Source organism: Trachurus japonicus, chromosome 12 (assembly GCF_045865225.1).
Source record: "Trachurus japonicus isolate A0001 chromosome 12, Traja_1.0".
Classification (NCBI taxonomy): domain Eukaryota; kingdom Metazoa; phylum Chordata; class Actinopteri; order Carangiformes; family Carangidae; genus Trachurus; species Trachurus japonicus.
The window spans coordinates 7,695,827-7,719,889 of record NC_140918.1 but is presented as its reverse complement, the minus strand read 5'-3'; the positions used below and the strand labels follow the sequence as shown (position 1 = coordinate 7,719,889).

General features: G+C 41.9%; 2 protein-coding genes across 10 annotated transcripts; one reads left to right on the top strand and one right to left on the bottom strand.

The window, feature by feature from the left end:
- Positions 1–97: 97 nt before the first annotated feature.
- On the top strand, positions 98–8,065 carry LOC146977025 (leukemia inhibitory factor receptor). 2 transcript variants are annotated; one of them, XM_085792888.1, is made up of 16 exons: positions 98–529; positions 669–725; positions 921–977; positions 1,078–1,192; positions 1,282–1,439; positions 1,551–1,696; positions 2,893–3,034; positions 3,184–3,272; positions 3,390–3,600; positions 3,709–3,894; positions 4,016–4,147; positions 4,868–5,029; positions 6,249–6,392; positions 6,495–6,582; positions 6,697–6,778; positions 7,297–8,065. In XM_085792888.1, exons 1-16 carry the CDS (start codon positions 454–456, stop codon positions 7,801–7,803), a joined length of 2,352 nt encoding a protein of 783 aa, XP_085649014.1. In that variant the 5' UTR covers positions 98–453; the 3' UTR covers positions 7,804–8,065. The 2 variants fall into 2 exon arrangements, with proteins under 2 accessions (XP_085649014.1, XP_085649013.1); XM_085792887.1 differs by lacking the exons at positions 98–529; positions 669–725; positions 921–977; positions 1,078–1,192 and having other exon boundaries at positions 1,288–1,439; positions 3,390–3,606; positions 3,718–3,894; positions 4,868–5,038; positions 7,297–7,904.
- Positions 8,066–10,475: 2,410 nt separating this feature from the next.
- Positions 10,476–23,426, bottom strand: srek1 (splicing regulatory glutamine/lysine-rich protein 1). Of its 8 annotated transcripts, XM_085792896.1 has the most exons (13): positions 23,118–23,426; positions 22,804–22,937; positions 21,608–22,119; positions 21,031–21,162; positions 20,522–20,637; positions 20,195–20,359; positions 18,221–18,399; positions 17,998–18,128; positions 17,775–17,886; positions 17,563–17,667; positions 17,111–17,182; positions 15,843–15,957; positions 10,489–11,537 (listed from the first exon to the last, which is right to left on the bottom strand). In XM_085792896.1, the coding sequence occupies exons 4-13, from the start codon at positions 21,059–21,061 to the stop codon at positions 11,358–11,360; spliced, it is 1,206 nt and encodes a 401-aa protein (XP_085649022.1). In that variant the 5' UTR covers positions 21,062–21,162; positions 21,608–22,119; positions 22,804–22,937; positions 23,118–23,426; the 3' UTR covers positions 10,489–11,357. The 8 variants fall into 8 exon arrangements, with proteins under 8 accessions (XP_085649018.1, XP_085649022.1, XP_085649017.1 ...); XM_085792892.1 differs by lacking the exons at positions 21,031–21,162; positions 21,608–22,119 and having other exon boundaries at positions 10,476–11,537; positions 23,118–23,418; XM_085792891.1 differs by lacking the exons at positions 21,031–21,162; positions 21,608–22,119 and having other exon boundaries at positions 11,011–11,537; positions 17,775–17,889; positions 23,118–23,414.
- Positions 23,427–24,063: the final 637 nt, after the last annotated feature.

The following is a 24,063-nucleotide window of genomic DNA, read 5'->3' as shown; positions in this document are numbered from 1 at the left end:
TGCTTTCCTGCTTTGACTGGCAGATGAGTTTCTCTGTTCATTAATTCATTCAACAGTCTGATGTGTTTTACAGTCATTTCCCTTCGGTTTGCATGTCAGAGTGACTGTTATCTGAAGAGCTCGTATGCTGAGCGGCTCTATTTGTGGAAAGAAGAAGTAGAGACAGGGGACAAATAACAGTTTTTCTTCAGACTCCTGGGGACCGGCCACCGCTCTCTATGAGCTGTATCGCAGAGTGTGTGTCCACGCCCCTCGACACCACCACCACTGTTTATCTCCCTGAAACATTTCCTTCTTGTTCACTCTGATGTGAGCTGCCTGTGTGTGTGTGTATAAGTGTGTGTGTGTGTGTGTATGTGTGCACCATGTCTGTGACTGGCAGCAGGTTGCGAGCGTGAGAACGTCACCATCTCGGTGTTTCAAGTCTTCAGTCTTGGAGTCTCAGGAGGAGACATGGTTGGATTTCACTCTGACTTTGTAGATTCAAAATGTTCTTCTTGTGCAGGTCATCCACAGCTCCTCATCCTCGGTAAGTGGACTGTCACCTCTGTTTTATTGCTGTGGATTCATTAATGAGCAGTACAGTTTCTTGTCATGAATTAAAACCAGTAGCAAATTCACTGAAAGCAGGTTTTTGACTAAAGTTTCTGCTGTTGTTCACGCTGAAGCTCTGATCCTGGCCCACTACACTACAGTGTCCGCTCAGGTCCAAGCAGCTCGAGGAGGTAGGTCCTTCATCCTCGGCTGTCACACTGCAGACTCTCATCAAAAAAAAAAGAAAAAAAAAGAGAAAGTGCCAAAGTGACATGACGAGTCGTGTTTTTTTTCCATTGAGAAACTCAGAATTCATGTGAAATCTGATTGTTTGAGGATATCGATCTGAACTTTCACACTTTCATCACCATCATATCATGTTCCAGTGAAGTGCAAGTCAGAGGAGATCGTTTCCACCTATCAGCACTGTGGGATTCAACCAGGTAATGAAAATACATCTGACTCATCCTGAGCTGCTGATCAGATCAGGAGAAAAAGGTTCAGTTTTATCTTTTTTTACTTTTTGCTGTCTCTCTTTTTCAGGCGGTGTCCATGGTGTAGACTGTTTTGGTAAATATAAAACCCCAGATGTACAAACTTGTGTGTGGAAACCTGGAAACCACTCCTCAGAAAAGACGTACACACTCGTCATCAAGCAGTGAGTTTTACATTTCCCTCCTTTTCTACCTTATATCCTTTTAAATGTACACGTGTCACCATAATAAACATCTCTTATCCTTTTTATAGACCCCCAAAGAGACCCTGCAGATCATTCGGCAACATCGCCACACTCTCTGAAAATGTTGCTGTGTTCAAAGCATTAAACATGACCGCTGAGGTTTATGAACACAGTAAATCAAGTAACTGCACAAAAGCCGTTTTCAGTGGTTTACCAAACAGCATGTGTAAGTCTGAAACATCAAATATGAGCAGGTTTCTTATCAGATTCTCAGATTTTCATGATAAATGTGAATATTGCTGATGTTTTTTTTGTTTTTAAAAAATATATATTTCAGTGCGGTGTGGTCCTCCATACACTGTCTCCTTCAGACGCCAGTCTGGGAAACTCCTTGTGACAGTGAGCTGGCCAGAAGACGACAAGAAGGCCATTGAGTTTTACTCTGTGAGATATAAAGCACTGGGCAGCCTGCTATGGGACGAGGTTGGTTTTAACTAAATACTTTCTGTGGTTGATTCAACTTTTTGACTTTACGTGCAATAGCTAGGAAACTGCTGTTCATCCGGACTGATTAGGTTGTTGTCTTGCAAGAAATTGTCAAAACCAAATATATGACAAGCTAAAATAAATAAAAATACATTTAAAATGAAAGTACAAAAGTACAAAAGTGATTACAGTTCATCCTGAGGACTCCATACAAATCTGAACCAAATTTCATGGCAGTTGATGAGATACTGTTGAGACATTTCTTTCTTTCTCCTCATGCAGATGTTGTTGTATTAGGGTCAACAGAAATGAATGAGGGTTTATCCTGTGTGGAGAACAACTGTCAAACATCAAGCAAATGCATCTAGAAAATCTTCTGTCTGAGTCTTTTAATTTTTAAGCAAAACTTAAGGTAGTCTACTTGCAAGTCTCTGAAGACATTATACATTTGTTTTAGGGGATTCCAGCTGTGTATGATGGGTAAATGTATCTTTATGCCTTAAATAAGTTTGAAGGCCCCTTTAAAGATTTCACATTTGCTTTTCAAGTGCATCTTTGATTGTCTGTGGATATTTATGGTTGTGTAACCATAACTATGGACTTAATATCTAGTCTCAAAGGGATAGTTCAACATTTTGGCAAATTGGCCCATTGTCATAATCCCTATAGTTTTAGGAGTAGGTTCGTTACCTTTAATTGTCGGTGTAAGCTATTTTTTAGAACGGCAGAGCAGAGCCGCGAGCTGCTCAGAGCTACGCTACGGAGGCTCATGGGATTTCTTGGTTTCCCTCATCAAACTCATCAAAAAAACTGCCCCGGATGGAAACATGCATCAGCGGTTTTGCATGAATTTACCTAGAAAACAACTCTGTCTGGTAACGTTCTGTTATTATCTCATAGCGTGGTGAATGTGCAGGTCACAACTTGTCCACCAGAGCGTTTTGGAGTTGTTGGATTGTGTATTTGATGAGTTTAATGAGGGAAACCAAGAAATCCCATGAGCCTCCGTAGTGTAGCTCTGAGCAGCTCACGGCTCTGCTCCGCCGTTCTAAAAATAGCTTGTACCTACAATTAAAGGTAACAAACATACTGCTAAGACTATAGCGATTATGGAGATGGGCCAATTTGCCAAAATGTTGAACTATCCCTTTAAGACAAATAGATACATTTTTTCATTTCCATGTTGCTCTCAGCTTTCAGTTCAGTCCCAGAGCGCAGAGCGATGCACAGTGGAGAATCTCAACTCCTCTCTGGTCTACGTTGTGCAGATACAGTGCGTCACTAATAGTAAATGCACCCAGTGCCCGTGGAGCGAGACGTTCACTGTCCCATCAGGTCAGTTTGTCTCTATTTGATTATTTTCAACTAGTTAAGAAGCAACTTTTATATAAACTGAATGATAAAAAGTTGACTGGATGTTTTCAAGAGCAGGAAAAAGTTCAATTAAAGTTAAAGCTGAAATAATGTTTCTGGTCCTACTGCAGAACTGACAGCTCAGCCAAGCATTGTCTACCACAATGATTCCAACATTGTAGGGAAAAAAGGCCAAAGACTACTTTCTCTAACCTGGAAGGTAAAGTTTTTCTTTTTAATGCATCTTGTCCTTCATTAGAAACATATAATGTGTAGTTCACCTTCTGTGGAGCCATACGTGATGTTAGCAGGATGATTAAAGGACCCTGTGTGTTAGTTTCCTGCTGTAGGCCTGTACGACAGCTTCTACGTGACTGTGGGTAAAGTGTCAGGCGAGCGTCCGTTAGAGCGGATCAACACCACTCAGCCTGAGATCACGCTGATTCTCTCCTACTCGTCTTATCATCTCAACATCAGCGCTGTCAACAACGCCAGCACCTCGCCACCAGAGAGTCTGACAGTACCACAGCGAGAGGAGGACATCCCCAGTGAGCGTTGGTTCACTATCACAGAAGCAAACTGTTTTTTTTTTGTTTTTTTTTTATGAAGATGAAGAGCTGTTAGAGACATGTTTGTGTTTGTGTTTGTGTCCACAGGTGCCGCAGACGGGAAGCTGAGCATCACAGTCCACAGCAACACGTCGTTCACCATCTCCTGGACGGATGATCTCATCCAAACTTATGTCTGTTACTCAGTGGAGTGGAGGACAAAGGGTCATAAAACTAATTCTAAGTCCTTCTACCAGGATGAAAACAACAACATGACCGTATCTCTCTCAGGAGGTGTGCATGGTAAACATGAACATTACATTCAGCAAAGTTTTTAAATAGATCATCTTTGTCATGGAGTAACAAGACAAATGCAAAGATGTTGATGGTCCATGTTGGTTCTTTAAATAACCAGAGCCTCTGGAGCCTTACAAGAGATACACCATCACTCTGCACGTCCGCCCAGAGAAGGACACCTGCAACATGAAGCACATCAACAACAGCGAGAGCACCTACGGGACGACCCAGTTCTACTTCAAAGAAGGATGTAAGTGAAAGTCTCTCGTGTTTCCATTGAACCAATTCACATGAAATGTAGAATAGGTACTGATACTGACCCAATAAAACTACATAACTACAGAAATTGTAGCTCTTCAATTCATAAAAAAAAAAGGAAGGGGTGGGGTGTGTGTGAGGGAGGGGGCGGGGTGTGCAATGAAGAGACGCAAGGGAAATTTTATGAATCAAAAAAGGTTAATATGTGAATTATTATTCCTCCCACTGTATGTCTCAGCTCTGTGAGGATGTAATGCTGCTCACCCACGTCTCACCCTAATCAATCAGCACTGGAAGTTGTTGTGTAGGCCTGACCTGGTCCCAAAGTCTAAAGGCGATGAAACTCAATAATAAAAAAAAAAAAGAAGGGTCCCTGAAGTTCACAGAGAGTTGAACAACTGCATCAGGTTTCATAACCGTCCATTCAGCACTTGAAGAGATATTTCAAACACCAACCTGCTGTTGGCAGGCACCAAAGTTATTCAGATTCATTCTCTGGGGATCAATAATGTTTGTGCATGACAGAAAAATCCATTCAGTAGCTGTTGAGATATTTTAGTGTGAACTAAAGAAGTTGACCAACTAATCAATTAGGTCCTTTACCTAGGAAACAAGCATTAAGATCAGATCTTAAATCTTAATTCTGCAGGTTTCTACTCACTTTGTCCATAACAAACAGTCCTATTGACCTATTGATGTTGTGTCTGCAAAGCTCCCGTCGGTGCTCCCTCCAACGTCAGCACCTTCAACGTGACGCTGACCTCGGCCGTGCTGCAGTGGTTGTCCATCCCGGAGGACGACCTCCGAGGTTTCCTGCTGGGTTACATAATCCACTATGCAGAGTACACCCCCAGAGGGACGAGTACAAAGAAAAGTGAGCAAAGTAAGTAAAACAAACTCCTACACTTGATGTTCTGGTTTATCAATAGAAAGCCTAATGTAGTAAGTAATTGTAGGAGCTGTGTTCAGCAAAAAAAGGCAGTTCATCTCTCACTGTCAGAGTCTCTGGGGGTTTGTGGAGCATTGAGTCAGACCGAAAATCAGATGCTGACAGTTAGCGCTAACTTCAAAGCCACAGTCACCACCACAACATTAACATAAGTCCATCATGGCTTCAGTGGTCTATTAGTCAAGAACGTGGCGGGGGTAGTTTGACTGACAGGGCTGTGAGAGCAGAGTCTGTAAACCTGTCTTCTGATTCTCTGAATGATCCAGACGTACTTTATAACTGGTTAAACTACTTTTATTTTGATGTACTGTATGTTGCTACAGTTAGCCAACTAATGCAACAGGCCTGACAAGTAGGCCTACTTTTATCAATATCCTTGGAACAGTCAAACGATCATCAACCACCAGCATTCTAGCTAAATTACAGCATTTGTTAATATGAGAGTGTTTAATTTTGAAGTGCATCAAACCCTTGAAGAATCATTTTCCAAGATGAATACAAGTCATGCAGCCATGTTAACAGCTCTGGGAAGCTCCTTAAGTACAGTGGTGTCCAAGTGTCTTGAGTTAAAGGGACAACGAGGAGTTTCTATTTGGTTATAAAAAAGATCACGTTAATGTGGATGAATCTACGCTACCCACACTTGTTAATGGCTCCATTTTCGATAAATATACTGTATCATTTTGTCTCTATCGTTATTTTGTTATTTTAATTAATGGTGGAAGTGCTGGGCGAGCCGACTCCGGCGGGTCATGGGAATAACGCCGGTGAATCGCTGTTTATGGTCGGAACTACGACAGTATCTGATCGTCTTCGAACCTCTGACTTTCATTGTTGATAAATGAGAACATTCTTGACAAGACGGCCGTATTGCGCCGGTCCAAGAATTTCACTGTGCGCGCGGAGGCTCATGGTAAATGTAGTATGAAAACACTTCGCTTTCCAAAACTCCTCGTTGTCCCTTTAAGCATGCTAACGTTTGCTAATTAGCACCAAATAAAAGTCGGCCGGACTATTTTGACCGAATCTAAATCTGATCACTTCAGATATTTCATGGTGAATGCATCCCTTTATCTGTTCACTGTTAGCATGGCTCAAGACTGTTTTTATTGAAATATTTTTGTTGACAACTCTTTGATTCCAGATGTTACTGTGGATCCAGAGATTGATACCTATGTATTGGAGGATCTCAAATGTGACACATCATACCACGTCCGGATATCAGGTCTCACCCGGGCGGGGGCAGGACTACCCAGCACCGCATACGTCTTTAAAACAAATCAGCAAGGTTATTTCAATATAACAGCTTCTTAATAAATTAAATGTCTTACATTTATATCTGCATCAGATTCTAAACATTCATCTTTGCTATTTTTGTTTCCTTTCATAGGGTCTTCTAATGTTAATCTGACAGCTATCATCACTTTCTTCGTTGTTGTGGTTGTTGTGCTGATATTTGGAGGTCCAATAATAAAAAGGTACCACACTGAAGACGCTATCACAAACGCACAAATACCGGTACACTAATCCCTAACATGATTAAACATCTCTTCTCAACATCGACTCTACTCACCTCTATCTGCTTTATCTAGAGCAAAAGTCGTCCTGTGGCCCAGCATACCTAACCCTGTTAACAGCAATGCCATGCAGAAACTAGAAAAACCCTTTGAGATGGTAAGTGCCTGTTTGGGCTTTTTGTTTCTTAGCATTGCAGAGACCCAACAAATTCCTCAAGTTACCTGCCAGACAGCTCAGAAATTACAGTCAACTGGGTTAATTCTGCTTGGACTGAATCATAGAGGCTCATGTTCCTAAGTGGCTTCTGGGTTCCTCAGAGAAATCAGACCAATCGCAGCCGCAGACTCTTCTTGTCTGAGGTTCCCTAACGGTGGAACAAGGAACCGAATGCTATCAGAACAGGGTGTCCCTCTGTACCTCTGAGAATATCTTACCACCTCCTCTCTTAACACATTTAACGTCCTAACATTTCTAACAAGGACTCCCTACTCACTTTTAGTTCTTGATTCTCTTGGACTCATCAAATAAATGTACGACGTATCTACACCAAGGACTTCTACAGTCCTAGTGGCAGCTGTTTGCTAAAGCATGAGGATTTAACTTGTTCATACTCCCAGATGTTTGTTGTTCACGAATTTATGGAGGAATTTTTCAACTGTGTCTATTTCACACAGGAACTGCTAGAGTCGATCAGCACCATGAAGATGGTGGAGTGGGACACGAGTAGTCTTCAGTTAGTTGAGAAAGAGACTGCGTTCCCCAGCGTGTTGCCACTTCTCCACGACTCAGAAGACGAGGAACTCTCGCCAGAACCGACTTCTGACTGGATCCAAAGAGACTCAGAGGATGCGGATGGAGAAAACATCCCCGAAGCTACAGAAGACACACCCTTGAACATACAGCAAACAAACTTACAGAGTTCTCCTTTTGTGTTTTCGGGTGGATATACAACAATGGAAATGTTTCAGCAGGGTATGCCTCAGGCTTCTCCTGCAAATACCCAAACTTGCACTCAGGCCAGCATGGACAGTGGTGCCGCAGATGCCCCTGCAACAGTGGTGAGGTCAAGCTTGGACTATGTAAGACAGTTCAGCACCAGTCCGATCCTGGGCAGCGAGATGAACAGGTGTCATGACGACATCCTGACTGACACGGCCTCATTTACAGACGACTGGGACTGAATGACCCAAAAAACACAAGTGTATCAATGTAATCTCTACAACACTGTTGTACCACTCACCAGATCTCAGTCCTGCGTTTTGTTCTTGTGTGTACTACTCACAGTTAATATATTATCTGGTTTGTATGACATCTGTGAAGGTTCTCAGTCATCCAGGTCATTGTGGTTGTTAAATGCTAAAATTGAAGGCAATTACTGGCCATATTTTGGCTCTTTTCTAGAACTGAAGAAGTCTGAGAGGTGAAACGGCTTTGAGAGTCAAGGTGCCTTTGATCTCGGCACTTAACGACTATCTGGTTTGCGGCACCAAGCAACTGTAAGAGGATGGCTGCACTCAAAGCACTGTCATGATGCAAGAAAAACGCCAACGGCATGATGACAAGGATCACATATGCATTTAAATGGTAGAGACATCCACTGTTCTTACTTCTACATCCATTACAACAGACTAAATGCGTTTGATTTTGGCATGGATCGGATAACGCTGATCTAACCCAGTGTTGTATCTCCTTCAGTCACTAAAGTCAGGCACTTTCAATAGCTCTTGAGCAAACTCAAGATCCTTCTTGCAATGGCAATGGTCAGTTTCAGTTCTTTGCTTAGATGTTTGGTTTGGATAAGACCAGGACTCGTAGGAGGAGGCCACCTCAGAACGGGAACTTAGGTGTTTATCTGACCTCTGGCTGAGACACAGATCCTGGACACTGAGGAGTTTGTTTGGCTCCTGATAACTTTGATGATTTTCTGATTTCATTGTTCACTGCACTGTGCTCCATGTGCAAGATGCATCAAAACATAACTGAAACTCCTCAACGTTTCACAGTGGAGATGATGCTCTTCCCCTTTGAAAGCTTGAGCAAAACCTCCAATTTTTTTTCCATTTGTCTTGAAGAAGCTTTTACACACGAGCTGGTCAACTTGCAACAATCAGAAAACACAACACATATGAATGTAAAGTCTCTTTATTGAGCGTTTTTTTGGAAACAGATCAGATCTATTGTTAGATTCAAACCTGAAGTGGATCAGACACTCACATCCAAGCTCTCCAAAAACAGTGTTAGCAAATCTTTACACCGAGCGCCCAGTCCCCGCCCCCCCCAGCAGAAAACCATGGAACATGTCTCTACAGTATTTACCATACATCATGGATACAGGGGTATAAAATATAAAACTCTGTCACATACTGTCAGTTTTGTTGGAAATGCTTTTTTACTGAACGTTATCACAGGTTGTCCACACACACACACACACACACGAAAAAACCAAGAAAATAAACAAAAATACTGTAAAATCAGATTTTTAAAAGCAGTAAAGAAGTGGAATTTGGCAAAAAACAACAGTGATAACATCTTGTTTTAAAAAAATAAAGATTTTAAAGAAAAAAAAACAAGCTTTCATGTTGAACTGAGCTCAATCTGGGGTCAGTTTACAGATACATTTCTTTTTTGTTGTTGTTGATACATTACTCAATACCGGCTTTGCTAACGCCCAAAATTGTAAATAATGTGAAAACAAATCCACAAAATTTCAGCCTATTCTGCTATTAATTAATCACTACAGACAGCTGACAATACTTTAATATAAGATCTCAGTTTCAGCAATTCAACATCCGACCATAACGATAAACTCAGGTTGCATCTGTCAGTTAAGTCTCCGTATTATTTATTAGAATATTCTGTACAATCTACGTCTAGGCACTTTTTGACCCTTCTGTGCTTGCGAGCGGTACGTTGACCTGTGACACATCACGTTCAGCTGCTGTGAAGTTTAAGAGCATCTTTGACCGACAGACATCCTGCACCAACATCTTTTTTCTTTTTCTTTTTACAGTATAGGCCTGTTTAGTATTTATAAAACAGTAAATATTTCTTTTTTCTCTCACGGCATTACAACAACAACAACAGGGAGGGAACATAATACTTTGTGATCTTGTTGCAACGACTAGGTAATCAATCAGAAATATATTTTAAAAAAACAAAAAAACAAAAGCAGTTACATGTACAGGACGTAAACAGGAAATAAAGCCATGTATTCATGTTGACCAAATGAAAAATGAAACCTTTTTTTTGTTGTTTTTGTTTTCCCCATAATATTTTAGAGACAGGTTCACAGAAACAGTATATACTCTGCATTACAGCACTTCAAGTTATAAAATCAACACCGTACATTTTGCTTTTGGAGTCCAACTTCCCACATGATGGAGGAAAAAATGGTGCAAAGCAGGAATTGAATCAGATCCTTCACAGATCCTCTCTGGTTTAGAGTTTCCCTCCAACGCCACACTAAGCGTAAATGAGCATTTCAGCGACGACAGAAACTTTTCCACTGTCTCTCCTTTTTAAAAAAAATTACATCTATGCACGCCTCAGATGTATTAATGTACCACTTGCGTCCCTCGGTCAATATAAACAGAATACAGGAAGTTGTCGTCTCGAACCACACTGAAGTGTCGCTGCAGCAGAGTACGAGGGGCGCTTCACCCCAACACGACCTCACAGTGACCTCACCGTGTCACTAAATAAAAACAGACCATTTCAGCTGCCTCATAAAAAAAACAAAAAACAAAACTACGGGTCAAGCTCTAACATTTTTTTTTTCTTTTCATGTTTTGACAAATGCAGCTGCTTTCACACAAACTTTGTTGTACAGAATATTAACGAACATCTGTAAAACCTAATTCTGTTGCTCAGTTGCCATAGAAACCGATGCTCCTTCGACCTCACAGGATAATTAACTGAGTTGACGCTGCCTGAGGAAGTGTGTAAAGCTTGAAAATGTGTGATGTGATGTGATCCTGCGTAGCTGCCGACCTGAGGCCCTTCTGTCCTTTGCGTTTCTAACTTGTACAGTAAAAAAAACTGATGAAATCTGCTCCTCTTCAACTTCTGCGGCTCCTCTGACTCATGTTTTCCTCCTCTTTACCACCGAAAACCACTGCAGACGTTACTTCATTACTGTTAATGCAGCTAGTCGTCCTTGCAAAATTGAGACAAATAGACTTTTCATACATAAATATTGACAATCTTAGAGGGTTATGAAGCTCTTTGGACAATTAATCTGTACTTTCACGATGTCACGTTTTGGTCTGGTTAAAATCTGAAGCTAAAACAAAGTTGTGGGTGCGAGTTATTGTTCCTGTGAGAATCTGCTCTTTTCTGTCTCGTGTTTCCTTGAGATGAACTGACTTGATGCTGCAGCACTTTGTGAGCTTGTATTGCTGTGTTTGATTCAAAGTCTCATTCATTTTCAACTGGCCTGTTTAACAGAGGAGGATTTGGGGGGTGGGGGGTGGGGGAAGGGGGTCTCTGCTGTGCTGAGTGCTCACTTACTCTTCAGGCGGGTCACAGATAATGAGCTGAATTACAGGATCCATGTGTTGCCAAGAAAGTTGTTTATGAAAAGGAAACGGAGATGGAGATGGAGTTGATGATGATGATGATGGGGAAAACACACTGCTCTAAGTGGTTATCCTGTGTTTATGCATTAATACGCACGCGACGGTGTGTCGATGAGTTCATTTGAATTTCCTTTCCAACGTCTCGTTTCCATCAACAGTCACTTGTTGCCGTCGGCGCCCAAGCCGGCGTTCTCCTCCTCCTCCTCGTCTCGGTGACCCGTGTAGCTGCCGTTGTGCTGGACGCAGGGCGATAGTGTCATGTCCTCGCTCGGCGTGGCCGAGTCCTCTCTCTCACTCCCGTAGTCGTCCTTTTCTTCCCTGTCATAGTCCCTTTCCACCTGGAACAACCAACAACCACAAACCTGGTCAGACCAAACTGGACCAACGTCATTTTAAAGGGATAGTTCAACATTTTGGCAAACTGGCCATAATCTCTATAATTTTAGGAGTAGGTTTATTACCTTTATTTGTCGGTGCAAGCTATTTTTAGAACGGCGGAGCAGAGCCGTGAGCTGCTCAGAGCTACGCTACGGAGGCTAATGGGATTTCTTGGTTTCCCTCATCAAACCCATCAAATACACAATCCAACAACTCCAAAACGCTCTGGTGGACAAGTTGTGACCTGCACATTCACCATGCTATGAGATAATAACAGAACGTTACCAGACAGAGGTAAATTCATGCAAAGCAGCTGATGCACGTTCCTGTCTGGTGCAGTTTTTCAGCAAGCAGTCTCTGTATTTGCCTCTAAAACAACTCCGTCTGTTGAAATGTTGAACTAGAGTTGTCACGATACCAAAATGAGTAACCACGGTACTATACCAGACAAAGTATCACGGTTCCGGGTAATATCACGATACTGCAACCTTTTTTTATTATTATTATTTTTATGAACTGCAATGTATTTGTACAAGTTATAAATACTTATTAATTACTTATAATGTTGTTTGGTGCATGATAAACATAATACTAGTGAAGTAGGAATTAGACTGAAACAAATATTTTTAAATAAGCAATAAAAAACAAATAAATGAAGTTAGAATTTATATGGTGGAAAATAAATAACCATTCAGTCTCTTGCACATTAATTTATGTTTAACAAATATAAATAATCAACTTAGGATAAAAACAAATCCACTGTCTTTTAAAAAAAAATCTATTTGACAATAATGCTTCTTCATAATAAACCATAGAGGACAGGACAAAATACAACGAACAGGAACTGATTCCCTGTGAAAACTATATTTTTATGCATTTTCTAGGTGCTTTATACTTGGACATCCTTTAACTCTTTATTCCTCAGCCTGTACACGGAGCATATAGCCTGATATTAGCCAATGAGAAAATAAACAGAGCTAAATTAATTAAGTGCCACTGACGACGACGCAGCAGACTCGCCGCTCGCGCCCGGTGCTTCAGCCGTGGTCAGTGTGTTGTCTCGTGTTTGTGAAGCCGTGCGCGCGTCGGACGAGACAGAACTTTAGCTCGTTGTTTGTTTTGAAGCGAGTTTCTATCGAAGCGGAGCTGTCTCAGCTGTCTTCATGGAGTCCGTTCTTGCCGGCATGAACACACGAACAGCCAATCAGATAACAGACGGGCGGACCCAGCGTGCGGAAACAGCCTATCATATCCCCGGACATCACCAGTAACAGGCAAACAGCCAATCATTCAGCAGCTGTGTAGTTAGGTTGCAGTGGGTGCATGTGGGTTTTGTTTACAAGGGAGTGCGTGCAGTGAGAAGCCGGGAGGAGAGGAGAGGCGGCCGCTATAGCGGAAACTGGCACCGGTAGTAGTAATCCACGGTAGTACCGTCGTGTAGAATTTGTAGTATAGTAGGAACCGTTACGTTTTGGCACCGCGGGGTACCGTGGCTACCGTGGGTATCGTGCAACTCTATGTTGAACTATCCCTTTAACCACCAACAGAACATCAGAGGGAAAAAAAAGATTTGAAATTAGCGTTGTTTCTGTATTTACATTTAAGCTCCTTGATTAGTTTCATTATAACAGACGTTTATTGGCATCGGATCTGAATCACACAGTGAAACTGCAAAAATACAAAATCAGCCCATGTAAGAAGTCAAACTAATACTGTGATTTTCTTAGAAACATGAATGACTGAAATCTAAACTAGATCTGAACTCAATCTGAAAAATGAGGAGCAGAGTGATGAGGCTTTGTGATACTAAACCAGAGTATGAGGAGAGGAGTCATTCACTAACTGTGTAAGACTGAGGGCAAAGTTTCTTGGATTTCATACATTGATTTCTAGTCACAGAATCGACCCTACACTATTTTGTACCTATTTATTCTGTTATCTATTTTTCTCTATTCACTTGCATCTTTAAAAAATACTGTAGCTGCATGCAATTGCAATTGTTTTCATGTTCTTCTTTTGCACTATATGTAAACCACCTTGAGTTGCCCTGTTGCTGAAATGTGCCATATAAATAAATTTGCTTTTCCCCATCAATCTCTGTTATTCCAACTACTTAACTTTTTGTCCATTTTCATTAGATTACGTCACAAGTGTCAACAAAAACAACGTGTGTGTCAGTTAATGTCACACAAACTATTCTAAGCTTCTGCGTCTATCTACTGGAACAAGTTCAGCCCAGATGTTTTTATCATGATGTCTGATGGGACGTCATTCACCTGCATCTACTAAATGTTGATTTTGCTTAAAGTAGAGACTGAGATCACAGATTAATTCATTCACCAGTATCAGATAATGAGGAAGTTGCTCAGACTGCTGCTGCAGCTGCTCTTCTACAGTAAAGACATGGAAACAAAACTCTGCAGGTGTTTGTGGAGCTTGTGTTTCTCTTAAAACCCAGATCGTCGCAGAGCTTGCAGCCGTTTCCGAGAACAACATTTTGTTCTGCCATCCTATGTCGAACGAGGTGTTCAGATCGTTATCAACGAAGAAGATGAAGATCGAGGGCGATAATGAGTCTAAAACGTGACACCTTTCATCCCTCGGCTATCTCCTCTGTGTGATCTTCGTGGTGAATTCACGGAGGTTTGATGATGGGGTCACGTTCACCAAAAAGCAACGAGATCAACGTGGGGGGAATTTGTTGAGGACGGGAAACTGGTGGTCAGCGATAACGGCTCAGTGTTTGAACTCTCAAAATCTGATGATCAGATCAGATTTTATCCATCATTTCAAAGAGATCGTTACAGTTCACTTTCACTGCATCAGGTTGATCAATATCTACCATTGAAAAGCCTGAAGAACTTACCTCGAGGAATGAATTTAGGTTTTTAGTTTGTTTTCTTGTTCAGTAGTTTATTATTTATTGATTCAACACAGAATAAGTCAGTTGCACTCATTCTTTATTTCCGCCTCAACAACATATATGAGGTTTTAACACGTATAGGATAAGTCGGTGTCAAGTGTCGTCATTTTGATTTACTGCCCCTCGGGTCTGAAACGTTTCCTTTTTCAATTAAATATGGCACATATTGTGTGTGCGGTATAGCTTGGTACAGGAAAACATGTCATGATGTGAAACACATCATTTCTAATGTGCCATAAATGGAAAGGCAGGAGGTTAAAACACGTCCCAACATCAAACTGGTGGGTTTTTTTTCTCACAGTGGCAGATTTACACTGTGGTAACTTGTATACACGCACAACCCTCAATGAACACGGAGGCATTAACCACATCCACATCTATGTACTCTGTATAGTGATGTAACAGACTGGAGGTATATAATATTGATGGGAGATTAAAAGCAACTTTAAATAGTGAGAGAAACAGGATGCAGAAGAGATGACGCAAATGCTCCTCACTGAGAAAACGACTTTTATAAAGGGAACATGTACAATAAGAAATGTGGGTTTGAATGTTTTGCGTCATTGACAACTGATCTGCTAGATTATATTCTATATTCACTATTTCTACTTATTTACTTTAGCAAATTATTTTAGTAAGAAGCAACAATTAACTGTCTGAACACAACATTCATCCTTGACTGCCTACTGTAAATATTGTTTATGGATCATCTTAAAAACCCACCAGACTTAACTCACTTAATTTTTCCCTAAGTTAAGTCAAGTTGTTAAGTTAAGTTAAGTTGTTAAGTTAAGTTTACTTTATTGTCACATATAATTAGAAGTAATTACAGTGAACCTTATGTACCTTTGGTCATTTGCATAACATAAATTAATAGAGATACAAGAAAAATAAAAGGAGAAAGAGAAGGATATTTAAAACCTAGAGGTTGGTAGTAAATTTAAAAATATTTTACTCTCCTCATCTACGTCTCTGCAGGTTACAGGCGTTCTTTCATTAACACAGACATAATGGTGCTCAATGGAGATTCAAATTCTGAGTGATGCAGCATTTGTATATTTGTATAATAATTTCCTATTCAAGAAACAAGCTCAACACCTTCCTACCATGAACTGTACGGTAAAAATGAAAATGGCAGGTAAGTGCGTGTGTGTAGCTTGTCTGTCACAGGAAAGCTGTAAACGAGGTCACTGATAGAAGTCTTTATCTGACCACGGGAGGAAGCTCCTCAACACGACCGGACACGTTACATGAGAAATGTTTAAAGTTCTCAGCAGTTTTACCCGACGACGACTCGACGAGGACAGACTCCACGTCAGTGAGTATCTGCAGCCTGACTCACCTTCATCGGCTTGGCCTTGCTCTTTATCCTGTCCTCGTCTTTGCGGCTCCTCTTCCTGGACGCGGAGCGCTCCTTTCTGTCCCTGCTGCGCTCCCTCCTCTTGTCCTTCTTCACTCTGGAAACAAAAACAACAACTGTGAGAATCAGAGAGAACCAGAGCAGCTCAAACCTGATGTGCACTCTGCACATGCGCTTGTCAATCCCACAGGAGGACGACCACAGATTTGGAACGAGCTTGATGTCACTCTAAAAATGTCACGCTGTTATTTCAATCTTTAACTCGCTCACTACCAGAGACTGCTTGCTGAAAAACTGTGCCCAACGGGAACGCGCATCAGCGGTTTTCCATGAATTCACCTCTAAAACAACTCTGTCTGGTAACGTTCTGTTATTATCTCATAGCGTGGTGAATGTGCAGGTCACAACTTGTCCACCAGAGTGTTTTGGAGTTGTTGGATTGTGTATTTGATGAGTTTGATGAGGGAAACGTAGAAATATGAGCCTCCGTTGCGTTAGCGAAGCAGCTTGCGTCTCTGCCCCGCCGATCTAAAAATATCTTGCACTGACAACTAAAGGTAACAAACCTACTTTAAAGCAGAAGTAAGTGATATATTTGTGTTAATATAAGTCTTAAATAGTTATATCTTCCGACAGCAATCACTTACATAGAGTGTTTGGTCTGAAACACGGGTCTCTCAGTCCCTCTGCTCTGCTCTGAGCCGAGGAGAAAACATTTATCGTATCCTACAGTTTTTATCCAATGAGGAGAGAGAACGGCATGCAGGGCTGTGTGTGCAGCCAAGGGACGCCGTGAATGTGGCGACGTAGGGACGAGGACTGTTATGGTGCGTTCAAGGAAACTCGTATTTTTCCGACCATGAAGTGGTACCAGTTCGATCTGGTACGAGTTCACCGGTCGGAAGTTACAAGTGGCCGTTATAGTGACTTTCACCGGTAAAACAGGTCGGAAAAACACAAGTGGGTTGCCTGGAATGCTACAAAGTCGTAAGTTGTGACTTGAAGCTGTAATTTACGATTTCAAAAGCCTGCCTGGAACGCAGCATTAGCGAAAACGACCGGACCACTTACTTCTGCTTTAAGTAGCTTCCTTGGGGTGACTCCCTTTTTTTTTTTTTACACACCCAGTCATGTAGCAATGTAAATATGTTTGTAAGATTTTTTTCTGATGATAAAAAACATTAATGCATAAAATCAAAAAAGAAGAGGAGGAGGAGGAGGAGGACACCAGTGCTGCAGGGTGGATCTACCTTTTCGGTGATGGTGACTTGGCTTTCCTCCGAGGGCTCCTGGACCGGTCCTTGCTCCTCCTCCTGTGGCCCCTGTGGACGACAAAACACCAATTAAGTTTAAGTTTTGTGAGCTGAAAACAATAAAAGCAGCAAAAACACTCTGTGAAAAACCAGCAGCAGCAGCAGCAGCAGCGTCTTATTAAAGGTTTAGAAGATACTGCGGTGAACTGTTCCCTCTGGTGTCAGACACAGTCAACAGGTGGCGACCAGGCTGGTTATGAAACTGCTGACCCCCGCTGTAATAAGCAGTGATAACACGACGAGGCGCCACAGTGACTCAGATTTACTTCTAATTGCAGCAGCAGCAGAAGATGACGCCGCTGCTGCAGCTGCATCTCCACCTCCTCTGGAGCATGAATCAGCTTTTAGACTCGTTGAAAACTAAAACCGCTCCTCGTGCTGCCTCGTACCTGGAGCGACTTCGACTGTGCCTCTTGTCTCTGGAGCGGGAGCGCCGCCTGTGGCCGGTCCGGGAGCCGCGGGAATCGGTCCCGTGCCACGACCTCTGTGATGGTCTACACGGCGAAGGGAGGACGAAGAAAAACAAAGGTCACTATCATCACGTGACCGCAGCATCATAAGAGTGAAAAGTGATAAAAAACCAAGAGTATTCGATGTTCACCTGTGTTTCGAGCGGGATCTTTTCCTGTGCGATTTCGAGTGCGAACGTGAGCGGGAGCGGGAGCGAGATCGCCGTGACCTTCTGGAGCGGCTGGACGATCGCGTCTTTGTGGCTGCTGGAGCGGAGCAACGGCAGCGGACTCAGCATCAGAGCGCAAACACAGAATATTGTTTTGTTTTATTATTAAAAACTCGTCACTTACTGCAGATAGGAAATGCGTCACCTGGTTCTATGGCGGCGGCGATGGTGGACTGAGCCTCCCTCACCCGCTTCATCACGCTCTCCAGCTCCTTCGCTGCAGCCTGCGGCGTCAGCTCCGGGGGTTTCACTATGGCGTTATTGGAATGATTCACCCTGAAGGACAGGAAACAAATAAGATCACATCAGTTATTCTGAGTAAATAAGTTCTTCCTCATACATGATCTTTTAAAACCTGAAGCACATACTTCAGAGGCCTGTCCCCGAACATGACTCCATTGAAGGTCAGGGCTCTGGCGACTGAGTCCTGCTCCACAAACTCTACGAAGGCGAAACGTGTCGGCTGCGTCTCGTCTCCGGCCATTCGCACAAACTTCACATCTCCCACCTGCTTGAAGAACTCCAGCAGCTGCTCTGCAGTGGTCGTCTGGGGGAGAAAAAATGAATGTATTCACCCAGAATATAAGACAAAATCATAGAAAAAATGAATCTTTTTAAATGGATATTTCAACATTTTGGCAAATCTGCCTATTGCCATTATCCCTATAGTCTTGGGAGTAGGTTCGTTGTCTTTAATTGTCGGTGCAAGCTATTTTTAGATCAGGGGGGCAGAGATGTGAGCTCTGCACAGCGCGCGGTATTTCCATGTTTCCCTCATCAAACTCATCAAATACACAATCCAACAACTCCAAAATGCTCTGGTGGACAAGTTGTGACCTGCACATTCACCACGCTATGAGATAATAACAGAACGTTACCAGACAGAGTTGTTTTAGAGGTAAATATATAACCGGAACTACATTCCCGACACGGCTGCTCAGCAGAATGACTGATGTCATGTTGTTGGATTGTGTATTTGATGACTCTAATGGGGAAAACGTAGAAATCCCAAGAGCCTCTGTTGCGTTAGCTGAGCAGCTCGCGTCTCTGCCCCGCCAATCTAAAAACAGCTTGCACCGACAATTAAAGGTAATGAACCTGACTATAGGGATTATGACAATAGGCCAATTTGCAAAAATGTTGAAATATCCCTTTAAAATCATGTTGTCAGTATCAGTGAAATAACAGCTGGTAGACTGCAATAACACAGCAGTGGTTGAAATATTTATAATGTCATTACGTAACTGTAACTCTGTTGCAGTCTTGCTGGTTAAAATCTAATGCGATGCGATTTTCAGACCCCCCTAAGGTGGACTGTACCATATCTGACCCTCCGTCAGGTTAGACTGCTGACGGCTACCTGAGGTGGCGTGTGCCACTTCCATCAAGCAGAGCGATAGGGACAGACTACAGTCTATGGGAGAGACCTATGAGTAGGTTCAGTGTGTTGTGCCTTGGGTTGGGGTTAGCCCGTGTGTGTGTGTGTGTGTGTGTGTGTGACCCAGTTAAAAAATAATAAATAAATAAATAAAAAGTTGCAGGGTATGTTATTATTACTGATTTGATTACTAGTAACAGCATTTAACAACGTATTAACCAGTATATAACCAGTACACATGAGAGGGTATGCTTTGTCTTTTATGTTTTTTTTGTGTGTGTATATATATATGAGATGGATGAACTGAAGAAATAAATAAAAATAAATAAATAAATAAAAAGTTGCAGGGTAATTCGAACACTGTTCACCATAATCTTACAATTGGCATCATAACTCCTCTGTTGTTTGCTAGCTAGCCTGTAACCTTTGAGCCACTTTTTTTTTTCCCAGCGGCTGCATCTCCCCACGTCACTGGTGTGAGTGAGAGGAAGAAAAGCTCTGACTCACTTGAGGAGAATTTATTTGGCGTCACCCGTTGGTTTACATGTGTAAATATCTAGACCCTGAATATAATTTATAATATAACTATAAACTGTTTCCCTGTCTGTAACAACATCTATTGCACGTCGTCTGCCTGTCCTGGGTGAGGGATCCCTCCTCTGTTGCTCACCCTGAGGTTTCTCCAATTTTTCCCTGTTAAAAGGGTTTCGGGGAGTTTTTCCTCAGTGGATGTGAGGGTCTAAGGACAGAGGATGTTGTTGTGATGCCATGTAAAGCCCTTTGAGACAAACTGTTTGTAAAAATGGGCTATACAAATACCTTGCCTTGAATTTAAGACGAACTGTCTTTTTCAGACTTTTTTCGAGGTAAAAAATACCGTCTTACATCGGGGTCAGCACGGTAATGACATACAGCACTGTAACGTGACGGTGCAGGATGTGAAGGTGAGAACGCATCACGTTACCTGTGAGTTTAAGTTGCCGACGTAGACCGTCCGTCTGATCTCGTCGATTTTCGAGGGATCCACGTTCCCCATGAGGGGGGGCTGGGCGGACGCTGACGCCGACGCCGCTGCCGCTGCCGCTGGGTCAACACTGGCCGACATCCGATTCACTATCGGGAGGTTGAGCTGAAGGTGTGAAGAAAAGAGAAAAAAAAACACACACGCAGTTTTTATTACAAGTAATAAAATCACTGAGACAAGACAAGACAGGAGGAGAGGAGAGGAGAGGAGAGGAGAGGAGAGGAGAGGAGAGGAGAGGAGAGGAGAGGCTGCAGGATGCTGACTCACGTTCTGAAGCGGAGCCGGAGTCGGGATCGGGAGCAGCCCCCCGCCGGGAATCAGACTGGGAACTGGAGCGGCAGGTGCCAAAAGTGACAAGGCCTTGGCCTCCTCTGGGATTTTCCCTGCAGGACAGAGGCGGATATTAGTGAAGGCAATAGAGGGACTCGTCTGTCTCCTCTATGTCTGCACAATTAGCCCACTGTATTCTAGAGAGAAAGAGAGCATACACTTCCCCATCCAGCCTACAAGTGTGCTACTGTCTACTCATGGTATACTGGAGACCGAGCATCCTTACTTTGCTTTGATTACATTATTCTTCTCAGTCAATCTGAATTATTATTTTCAATGAAGTGCAAAAAAAAAACTGTTTAACTGTTTTTTTTTTCTTTTCACAAACAAAAGAAGACTGATTTTTTTTTTTGTCCTTGGTCTCTTTTCATAGATCAAAAAAAGAAAAGAAGAAAAAAAAAAAACACAATGCAGAGAATGAGTCAACACTTTGATGCATGGGTCACCTGTACTGGAAACATATTGGTCATGAACCATACGATATCAAGCATGGGCGCTTTTCCGTGGGGGGGAGGGGGGCGATCGTTTCGCAGTGTTGGAAAGGTGTGCAACACAAGACAACCCCAATGGCTGCATCACTAATAGCACACAGGACATCAGATACAGAAAAGAACAACAATTTTAAGAACTGTAGGAAATGTTAGCCAAGACTTAGCTAATAAAAAAAAAACAACCAATTTAGGAATTGTGCTCATTCCACTCTGGGTTAAGATCTGCAGCTGATAAAATAACTACAAATTCAGTTCATCTTAAGCTGGAGGCACTGAGCATCAATGTCCATTTATGCAATGCTAAAAAGCAAACAACGGCACAAAACATGAATGCATGTGCCACAAATTTCCAAGTTTTAAAGAGGAAATGGATCATTTCTGTGTCATAATTAAATACTAAACATCCACATCAGAGCTGTAACGTAGCAAAATGAGAGGGAAAACTCCTACATCACTCCTGAAAAGTGCAAATAGAACTTAAAAAGAGTTTTATCTTCAAATGAGGTACAGTTTTTTTAATACTGGGTCTCACTTTTTTGTATAACGTCTAGCCCCTTCACTACATCAACTGGAGAAGGAGACAAGAGAGTAAAAGTGGGTTAGTGATCCTCCTAGCATCCCATGTGTGATACACATCCCACCGGTATGCCGTAGCAACCTGGACAGAATTCAATCACACACAAGCCGCAGCTGTAGCAAGAAAGAGAGAGGGGGGTGGGGGTTGGACAATAATCAAAACAACAAACCAAAATAACAAATATAAAACACAACCAACGCTAGAGATAAGCAATTACTGTAGTTTTTTTTTTCTAAATAGAGACAGTAGAGAGTGGACAACATGGGAAAGTATGAAAGGAAACAAACCAAAAAGAAAAGAAAAATAAATAAAAAGAGACAAGGTGTCCATCTTGGAAGGCTCAGCGGGCTATTCTCCTGGTCACATTCCCCCCGTGAAGGCTGCGTTGGCCCGATCGGGGATAGTGGCTTGGAAAACAATGCCTGACTCAGGCTAGTGTAGTGTAACAGCTGGGCCAGTCTAGTCATCTGATATGCACACATAATCACACAGAAAAAACATACAAAACCAAATTAATAAACTCAGTAGCCATCCAGCACCAAGTCACGAGGACAAAAAAAGCATCAAGTTAGAGGTGATATCATTTTTTTTTTTTTTTTTTGACTGTACACAAGGGAACAACAATGGCACCAAAGGGGAGGGAGGGGAGATATAAAGAAAAGGAGCACCAAAAAAATGAAAGAGACAGGAGAAGGGGGGGTAAATAAACTACAGTAATGCTGCCATGGATGTATTTAATAATTCACATACAAGAAGTGATGATATAATGAAGCTACTTGTTCCAGAGGATCCAGTCTTTATAGTGAGGTTAGCCTTATTAATGAAGCTTCATAAATAAAACACTCATCATAAGCTCTAATGTTTTCTGTATAAAAACCACCTTGTGACACCAAACACAAACCTTAGCTATTGAGAAATTACCTAGCACCTGTGCACAACTTGCTAATTTTCCGTGTGAGTAAAGAAGGGGAGAAAAAAAATGGAAAAAAATATCAAAACAAGATCCCAGGATTCATCCAAAAAAATTAAAATAAAAAATAAAAAACTGAAGGGGAGGAGGCCATAGCAAGTCCACTGAGACAAGTCAGACATTTCATTTCATTTGCATTCTTTTTAATTTAATGTGTTTGAACGAAACAGGCTGCACTCACCTTCCGCACATGGCACTACTATCAAAGCTCTGTCAATAAAAACAGTATTGGTGAGATGTTGCGCCACACCAACACTGGAGGGGTCTCGGTACTTAATATAGCACACTTTGGACGAGAAAGACAGAGGGGCATTGCTGAGGAAGGAAGAAAAAAAAGAGGAAAAAGAAACAACATTAGTTTGTTATTACACATTACACGCGACTGCTTCATTTTTTTTTTTTTTTTTTAATATCTGGTGTGGTGAGAATCCGCAGAAAAAGGCCGCAGATCCGCGGGGTTTCCTGGCCAGCCGCGCCGGGTTATGTCGCTCTTACTCGGGCGGGTAGAGCCGCAGCTCCTCGATGTCTCCCAGGAAACCGAACAGAGTGCGCATCTGCTCGCTGCTCACGGCCGAGGACAGGTTGGTGACCTGGACGACAGCGGTCCCCGGTATCCCGCTCATTGTCCGAAACACTGATAAATACGTTGATTATATATATATATTTTTAAATTAAAAAAAAAAAAAAAAAAAAAGTGGTGTTCAATACAATATTTATTTCTCTGTCACCACCAGACTCGGTGCTATTGCACAGAGCATCCAGGCGAGCGAAGAGAGAGCTATCACCGGCTTCTTCGGATTTTTTAACGAGGGTTGACAATAAACTCAGAGTCGCACTACCGCCCCCTACAGTGTTGGACAGGAACTACCCAGTTTATACTTGGATCTGCATTAAAAAGCTAAAAATTACACTTTCATTGCACTACATGAATTATAAAAGATATACCAAGAATTGATCATTTAACCCCTAGAGGTCCAAGCCATTTTTCCCCATTTTTATATATACTAGGCTATATGTTGTTATCGTCACTGTGTCTGTGTAATGCTGCTGCCGCACTGTAATTTCCCAGATTGGGATCAATAAAGTATATCTATCTATCTATCTATCTATCTATCTATCTATCTATCTATCTATCTATCTATCTATCTATCTATCTATCTATCTATCTATCTATCTATCTATCTATCTATCTATCTATCTATCTATCTATCTATCTATCTATCTATCTATTTCTTGCCCGCCTGGTATTCTTATCTAAAAATGCTTCTGTATCCTCAACCCTAGAAGGTATCAAATCAGTAACATCTTTTTTTTTCAGCACAACCTAGGCTATCACAATATGTAACTTATTCAAAGCACACAACAAATATATTGGAAGTTTGATTTAGCCTACACCTTTGGAAATTGTCTAATAAAGTAAGCCGGTGCATATTCTCATTTG